We start from the raw sequence: 8,851 nt of genomic DNA on the forward strand, positions 1-8,851 counted from the left end.
AGACGCATCACCCAGAAATCTGGCTACAAGCCAATAATCCAACTTGGTATTAACAGCTACACGCAGCTCCCTTCCTTGGCCTTTGACTTCTAACCCACGAAATTTGACTTTTGGCAGCAGGCAAAACGTGTCGGCTGCATAATGAGTGAAATATTACCCAAAGCTACACATTTCCCAGGCATCTTTAAAGTCCCGCATGTTCCGGGTTGCCTAATGGGCCAACCTCTTAATGGCCCTCAAGTCGGCTGGGTAAAAGTTTTCCCTTTTGCCAGGCCCAAAAAAAGTTTCGCACACATGCAATCAGGTTTGAGTTCACTCATCATCATGGCTAAGTCCGCGCAAATAGAAAAACTTTCACATCCACGACTATATTTGTATTGATTGCCAGCAATCTGTATTGCGAAAGCCCATGATGTTTACTATTAATAGAGCCAAGTGACAAGTGGAGCACAGAGAGAAAATATTTGTAATAAATTGATATATGTATAAAAAAATCAAGGAAAGGAAAGCATACCTTAGATCTTGCTGAAGTTCTAGATTTTAAAAATGATTTACAAAGTGTTCAAACTACAAAGTACAAAATTCAAATAAATAGTTAAGATTTAAGTATCACAACGATATCACTTAATAAAAGAACAACCTTTTTAATTTAAATAAATATACTAATGAATATCCATCTAAAGTGCCTTGATGTTAAAATATTTCTTTGTTCTTTTAATGTGTAATAAATAGATATTTTGTCTCAACAAGGCATCAGATGATTGCCACTAATAGAGCCAAGAGGCATGTGACAAGTGTATATAGTCAAGTGCTATATTGTCTCTTTTTTTGGAAATAAAACGCAGTTTCCTGGTCGCGACATGCCTGGCCACCTGATGCCGTCCCTTAGCAATGTTTATATCAGACAGGGGCGGGCGGGGATTCAATTTAAATTCATCCCCTTAGTCTAATGACTTTCAATGTTGTTTGCTTCACAGGCGAGTGCCCAATTTTTGGGCCTGTCGTCGACTGCTTATCGGCCATGTGGCACCGCAGCCGCGAAGGATACGCCAGACAGTATTAATAACGCATTGATCGGAGAGGAGTAGCGGGAGTGGGCGGACGATTCCTTTCTGGAAGGGGACCGAGTGGGACTCCGCAATTAATCGACGGCAGCTAGTATGTTGCAGGGCGTCGCCATTGCCATCGCCGACGCCAACGCCAACGACAGCAATGATGATGGCCTCAATCAATCATTCATGGCCCATGTGTCGCCCAGTCTCAATCAGGGAATCGCCGCCACCGAATCCCTGCCGAATCCCGCCGAGAGCGAGAGCCCCGAGCTGCTGCTGCTGAAGAATGACAAATTCCTAACACATGTCGCCCATCTGCTGAACATAACGACCCAGAATCTCTCAAATCTGCTGGGCTCGGCGAATGGCACGAATGCCAGCACAATGGCCGCGGATTCCCCGGGCGACGAGTCCCTGACCCTGCGAACAGCCTTTACCGTCTGCTACGCCCTCATCTTCGTTGCCGGCGTCCTGGGGAATCTGATAACCTGCATAGTGATTTCGCGGAATAACTTCATGCACACGGCCACCAACTTCTATTTGTTCAATCTGGCGGTATCTGATCTGATACTCTTGGTCTCAGGTGAGTGCTGCTTTGATGCGTGCTTCTTTGTGGCAACGGGACGTATGCGTAATGTGACAACTCTCGGGCAGGCATTCCGCAGGAACTGTACAATCTATGGTACCCGGACATGTATCCCTTTACGGACGCCATGTGCATCATGGGCAGTGTCCTGTCCGAAATGGCAGCCAATGCAACAGTCCTTACAATCACGGCCTTCACTGTGGAGCGATACATAGCCATCTGTCACCCCTTCCGGTGAGTTTTGAATACTAAATAATTTGACAACAAAATGTTATTTTTTTATCTTAAATTATAAATATGAAATATTATGCTGTCGGGCTTATTAACAAAAGATAATTATGCTTATTTAGGGCCGACCATAAATATATAAATAATATCTAATGCAGCCTAGATATGGCCCAAATGATAGGCCTTATAATTATTTATAATTAGACAGTGTCAGATTGTGGAATGATAACCAGAGACCGACTTGTCAACAATAGTATTTATCAGTTTTGGATAACCAAACAACGAACCAAATTTTCTTTTATTTAGTGATACTAATTAATAGTCAGCTAGATTCATAATGAACTATGAAATTAACTTGCCAAGTCTTGGCAATAAATTTAATCAATAAATTCATCATTAGTATGCATTGTTTATACTTACATTTCGCGTGACAGTTTAGTACGTTTTTCACTCTTTAATATCAAAAGTACATTGAATCTGCATTGTTTATATTATTTTACTTATTCGTTTTGTATTCTAAAAATAAAAATGCTTCCCTAAGCATATATGTCTGAATACCATTCTGGAATCTTAAGTCCTGTGTTCCAGACATCAGCGTATTAAATTTCCTTTGCCTTTTTGACTCTTGAAAAAACAAAATCCCATTTGTATATAATAACAGCATTCTGTTTTTCTCTATTTAAGTACAATTTGCGTTTCCTACTTTATACATAGAAGAATGTCCTTTGAAATAACCAGACATAAAAGGGTGGGTCGACTTAAATAAGGCATTCCTAACCTAATTGTGAAGTTAGGACACAAAGTTTTACTTGCCATGAATTTGGGTTTAAATATAAATGTTGAAATATCTTTTAAGAATTATTCTAGGATGTTTATTTTAGGCAACTTTGATGGAGCCTAAAAGTTTTGCATATAAACGAAATTAGTAAGAAACTTTATTCATTTGAATGTGACTTTTTTAGTTTCTTGAAAATGTATTTACATAAAAAAAGGAAAATCAGGAAAACCAAGCTACATTGTGGCAATCATTTAAACACTTTTGGGGGAAAAGTTTTAGGTTTGTTTTTCTTTTTTAAAATTTCATTTTAGGGGCAATATACCAAAAATATTTCCCTTTTTCCTTGTTTTTTTGTTTATTTTTACCTTTATGTATTACATATTTATGAAGAATAATCTTAAATTTCTGATGCAATGATCTAACTTGTAGGCGTTTTTAACTGCCTTCTCCATTTTTTAGCCAAGTCACATCTACCCACATTAAAGCGGAAGCATTTACATAAAATCCCCCTTAATATTTAACATATAATATAGCATAATTTTTCTGTCATTTATAGGCAGCACACCATGTCAAAATTGTCGCGGGCCATTAAATTTATATTTGCCATTTGGCTGACGGCCTTCCTGCTGGCACTGCCCCAGGCCGTGCAATTTTCGGTGGTCTATCAAAACGGCGGATACTCCTGCACGGTGGGTGGACACTGGAGGCACTCGTCATTTTATATCCCTCTATATTGTCCCTTATCGCCCGCAGATGGAGAACGACTTTTATGCCCACGTGTTCGCCGTCTCCGGATTCATATTCTTCGGCGGACCGATGACGGCTATCTGCGTGCTCTACGTTCTGATTGGGGTGAAACTGAAGAGGAGCAGGCTGCTCCAATCTCTGCCGCGGAGGACATACGATGCCAACCGCGGGCTCAATGCCCAGGGCCGCGTCATCAGAATGTTGGGTAGGTGAGTTGCGTTGTGTTGGCGGCTTGATTGATTAAAGACAGCAAGCCAAGGCCCCGCCCCCGCCTGTCAAAACTTTTCCGCCGAAAGTCTTAAATTGAAAATTACTGTCAGCGTATTTGCGTTGGCGACATAAAACACGAGATTCGTCATTCCCTACAACCCCGCTCCCGCTTTTCCAGTAATTTCCCTCGTAATTTCCATTTGCACTTGCGTCATGCATGTAGGTCCCCTTTTTTTTATGTCCTTAATTTTTCGCAAGAGAGGTGGCCACCCGGCGAATGCGGCAAAGGTGAAGCCAAGCCACCTGACACCTCAAAGTAATCAAGGGCACCAAGACTTGTCAGGTGGCAGGGGTGGAGTGTGGCTGGCACTCCAATAATTGGCAAGACGATGCGTAGGAAGTTTCTATTAAATACACTAGGAGAAAAAAGTTAAAATAAATAAATAAGTTGAAGTTGTTTTCAGAAAAGTTATGTCATAATATATGTAAAATTCATAAACTTGAATTTAAACTCATCAAATTTCCTTTGTAAGAAATATTAAATTAAAAATGATATAACTAGGGGGTGCTTTTCCAGTGTACGAATAGACAATTTAAGAAAATTCATAGAAATATTTTCCATTACAGGTTAGTTTACAATCTGCTATTTGTTGTGGGCTTTCTCGGAAAAACCACAGCCTTAAGCTATAGTATGCCTCTTATTCTAGTGAACGAAATTCAAAACGATGGCAAAAATCCAACTCAGATTCAACTTAAAGCTGTTAATCTAAAATTTAAGTGAATGGAAGAGCAGTAAACAAAAGTTGAAATTCTGCTTAGTCCTGGCATTCAATTTGTTTTGAAAACCAACTGATTGGCTTGAGTTGCCGTGCTAAACCAAAACTACCTTTAAAATAGGCCAATTTAAACCTTTAATACTTTTAAAAACCCACCTAGTAACACTTTTTTCCAGCGTACTTAATGCGTCCCTTATCCTTGCCCCTATTTGCAGTAGCTGTAGCCGTCGCCTTCTTCCTCTGCTGGGCTCCCTTTCACGCCCAGCGCCTAATGGCTGTGTACGGCCTGTCCCTGATTAATATAGGCATCAGTCGGGACGCCTTCAACGATTACTTCCGGATACTGGACTACACATCCGGTGTGCTCTACTTCCTCTCCACGTGCATCAATCCGCTGCTGTACAACATCATGAGCCACAAGTTCCGCGAGGCCTTCAAGGTAAGCCTGGATTGAATATAAAATACAGCAATTAAGCCCTGGCAATATCATGAATATTTAGTTTTCTTATAATCCCTAAACCCTTCTCACACCTTACCATCCACAGATCACCCTTACTAGGCAGTTTGGTCTGGCCAGGAACCACCACCATCAGCAGAGCCAGCACCACCAGCACAACTACAGTGCCCTGCTCCGGCAGAACGGATCGATGCGGCTGCAGCCGGCTAGCTGCAGTGTGAACAACAATGCCCTGGAGCCCTACGGCTCCTATCGCGTGGTGCAGTTCCGCTGCCGAGATGCCAGCCACCAGTTGTCCCTGCAGGACAGTATACGCACCACCACCACGACGACGACGATCAACAGCACCGGCCTGGGAGCGGGTAATGGCGTGGGTGGTGGCCGGCGACTCCGAAAACAGGAGTTCTTTGGCCCTGGCCCGGGAACGGCAGTGCCCCATCGCATGCTGCAGGCCCAGGTCTCGCAACTGTCTTCGGTGGGCGATGCCAACTCCCTGCTCGAGGCCGAGGTGGTGGACAGACACTATGCCTCCGGCAGAGCCAAGCGGGCCCTGCTGGCCACCAAGAGTGGGGCCCTCCTGGTGAAACCTTCGCCACAGATAGCTGACCCATCTGAGCTCGGTCCGCCAGCCACTCGTCTGAAGCTATCTAGGGTCATAAGTCGACGGGACGAGGCTACAGGAACAACGATTCCACCACCATTTTGTGGCAGCCACAGTCTGCCGGATCCGGAGACCAATCAGTCTGGCTCCGTGGCAGGTCGCAGCTCCCGCAAGTTTCCCTGGCGCAAGAGGAGGCAGAAAACCGAGGACTCCACTGGCGAGGGAATGGCCTATGGCTCGCCCAAATCCCAATGATGGGCTTCGCTTAGTTAGACGTTGTTTAGGTAGCGCAATAAAGCCGATCTTTTGATCTGTAAAAAAGCCGGAGAATGCCGTGCGATTTGCATGCAAATTTCGTCATAAAAAAATGGCCAAGTCCAGACGATTTATGCGGAGCATAAAGCCGGGCTAATGAGGCAACAAAGTGTCCTCCTCTTCGTCCTCGTCCTGACGAAATGCCACGCCCCAGAGTTTGCGATGGCAACCGCATCGCCGCCATAAATTAAGTGTTAAGTGTTGAGCTACCAGTAAATAATGTGAATAAATAAAGAATGTTGCCAGCATTACAGCAAAAGCCTTTCAGCTTTTTTATTTTCGCACAATGCACGCCAAGAACATTCACCTTCACCTGCATTCCAGGCAGAGGGGGGAAATTGGGAAGGGGAATTGAGAGAGGGAATATGGAAAAAGGAGACACAGGCGGCTGCCTCTCAGTTTTCCCAGGAAGAGTATTTTTTTCCAGACATTGTTCCATGCTTTTGCGACTTTAATCCTGGCGATTGGCAGGCATTCTGTTGTCTGTTGCACTGACAACAAATAGGACAACGGGTGAAATAGACTAAAAGCTAGTATATATTATATTTTAATTAAACAATTTGTTGCAATATATAAAAACTACATTTGTTAATTAATAAATGTCTTAATAGTTTCCCCTATATCTTTATTTTAATAATACTTCCCCTTTTTTTTGAAGTGTAAATCAATTCTCGTTGCTGCATTTGCACCTGCCAGCCAGTCCATTTCAGTTTGCACCTGGCCAAGTGCCGGAGGTCCATTAGTCAAGGCGGCTTTACAGTAAAGGAAGTTCGTATTGAAACGAATGTGCCAGGAGTTGCAAGAATGGGCTTATCCTGTGGCGAATTGGCACGTGGAGTGAATAGGGAAGGAACGAGATTAGTATCACAAAAAAATCAACTCAAAACTGGGACAAAACTTTACGAGTTATGGCTGATGCCGCCTCGTCTCACTTTATGGCGAAACGGAATTATTAATGGCTATTTGAGAGCAGGGAAATAAATTCAAGTGGCAGTCGAGTCACGGGAGTCATGTCTTGAAAAATTCAGGGCTAAATTGTCGCCTCTTCACCTGGCATTATCGCGCGTGTGTGTGTGTGGGTGTGAGAAAGAGATTAAGGTTGGTGGTGGCTAGGGACTCATATATATTAAATGCATATTTACCCATTGAACGGCGCTTAGCCACGGCCCATGTAATTCCATACGCCCTGTTGCCGGGAACTGCCAACAAAAGAGTGACTTGCCCTTGGGAACGCCCTCCTCCTGGAGCATTCATCATCGCCTCCGATGCAGATTCTTTTGTGAGTGGCTCAAGATACTGGAGAAGCGGATGGCCGCCATCAATAAATCGTGCGGCCTGCCGCCTAGTCAATCATAATCTGACACAATAAAGATATTAATCAGAGCCATAAATTTACTTACGGTCTAGACAACCAGTTTAACGGCCAACTCAGCTGGCACAAAGCTCCCTGACGGAGATGAAGATGGAAGATGGAAGCTGGAGGGTTTTTTTTGGATTTGTTCCCTAGCCCAACTCGAACTTTAATAGGTCCTGTGTCCAGTGTCTAAAGTTTCGCATATTGTCCCGGTCATTACGCACAGACATTTCAGATTACTCTTCCACTTTATGAGCGACAAACTTTCACTTTTCAAAGCGGCGAATTCATTTTTTTTGGCACAGAAACAACAAATAACTGAGACTCTTGGACTCATGGACTTATAGTGGCCATATCCATATCCATGGCCATGTGGAAACTTTAAAGCCCTCACATGCATGCCGCCTGGTCATTCTCTGCGGGTCCTTGTCTGCACCTAACGAGCCAGCAAAGAGCCGGACAAAACCGGACAAAAGCCGAGGCAGCTTGCTTTGAACCCATCACCGAGTTCAACCCAGGATCACAAACACGCAGTCACTGACAAAAAAAGAATAATTATTTATTACTAAACTGAATAAAGTTACAAACTTAATGCTGAATAATTATAATTAATTCGGAAAATTCTGAAAAATAAGAGAACTGAGTAATTGTAAGATATAGAAGAAAGAAGTACAATAATATGTATTTTTTTTATAAGTGTTATTATTTATTTCCCCAGTGTACCCCACTCTTCTCTGTTGCTTAAAACTTTCGCCTCTGTTGTTACATATGCCAGCAAATTAGACTAAACAGAATCGCTTCAACTGACGTTCAATTAAAAATTTAAAGAAAAATGCGGTCGAGAGAACAACTGCGGAACAACACAGCAACTGGAGCATCGTTGTTTCGGGGGTCTCCAATTAAAGTTGTGTAAACACACGGTCCAAAGGACACTCTTCATGGGCGACTTATGTGTTTATTTATTGTGCGATGGCCCCACCATCCGGGGGCGGGCTGTTTCGATGAACCCAATTGATTCTTTTGTTGCCATTGTGTGTCCTGAGGTCAACTCTTGCCCGAGCTCTTGCTCTTGCAAATAAATATTACTTTCTGGGAACTTTTGATGTGTGTGTGCGCAGCGGCTCAGTTGGATTTTTGTGGTTCATAACCGATTTGTACTTTAAATGCCAAAAATTTTAATTAAATATTAATTGTGGCAAAGCACTTGTTGTCCTGGCCACTATTATATATCCAGCAGCTGGCCCTTGCCGCAGAACAATGGTCTAAATTAAAATGGCAAATGTACGAGACTGCGAAGGGAGGCAGTTTAAAATCCTGGCAGCATCCAACAGCTGGCACTGGCAGTTTTGACAACGAAATTTGAAGACCCGACCTCCGGTCACAGTTCAACAAACTAAAAGTGTTTGCTTTATGGCCTCGATGTACTCGAAGTACTTGCAGCGCCATCCTTTCTCTGCTGCTCTTCTCGTGTTTGTTTGTTTGTTTTTTTCTTTTTCTTGGAGGCCAACAAAACAAGAGTCGCAATCCCCGAAAGCAGACAACTCGAGATTAGCTGCGCCACAAGTCGAGAGCCAAAAATAACTCGGAATATTCCGCTCAATTGCAGTAGCCAAAACAATAAACCGCGCAGCCTTGACCATGGACATGGCGCGTTGGGCATGAACCCATCCAAGTCCCGCCTCCGGATCTGCTGTGGATTCTGCTTTCCTTAGAGTGGTCTGCACTCAGATAAAATGTTATCTGTTTA

At 43.3% G+C, this 8,851-nt stretch overlaps 1 protein-coding gene across 2 annotated transcripts; it reads left to right on the top strand.

The window, feature by feature from the left end:
- Positions 1–1,087: 1,087 nt before the first annotated feature.
- On the top strand, positions 1,088–5,942 carry PK2-R1 (Pyrokinin 2 receptor 1). Of its 2 annotated transcripts, XM_017165909.2 has the most exons (6): positions 1,088–1,635; positions 1,707–1,872; positions 3,201–3,333; positions 3,398–3,596; positions 4,593–4,816; positions 4,923–5,942. In XM_017165909.2, exons 1-6 carry the CDS (start codon positions 1,161–1,163, stop codon positions 5,688–5,690), a joined length of 1,965 nt encoding a protein of 654 aa, XP_017021398.1. In that variant the 5' UTR covers positions 1,088–1,160; the 3' UTR covers positions 5,691–5,942. The 2 variants fall into 2 exon arrangements, with proteins under 2 accessions (XP_017021398.1, XP_070142838.1); XM_070286737.1 differs by lacking the exon at positions 4,923–5,942 and having other exon boundaries at positions 3,398–3,600; positions 4,593–4,810.
- Positions 5,943–8,851: the final 2,909 nt, after the last annotated feature.

This window comes from Drosophila kikkawai, chromosome 3R (assembly GCF_030179895.1).
Source record: "Drosophila kikkawai strain 14028-0561.14 chromosome 3R, DkikHiC1v2, whole genome shotgun sequence".
NCBI classification, from domain to species: Eukaryota; Metazoa; Arthropoda; class Insecta; order Diptera; family Drosophilidae; genus Drosophila; species Drosophila kikkawai.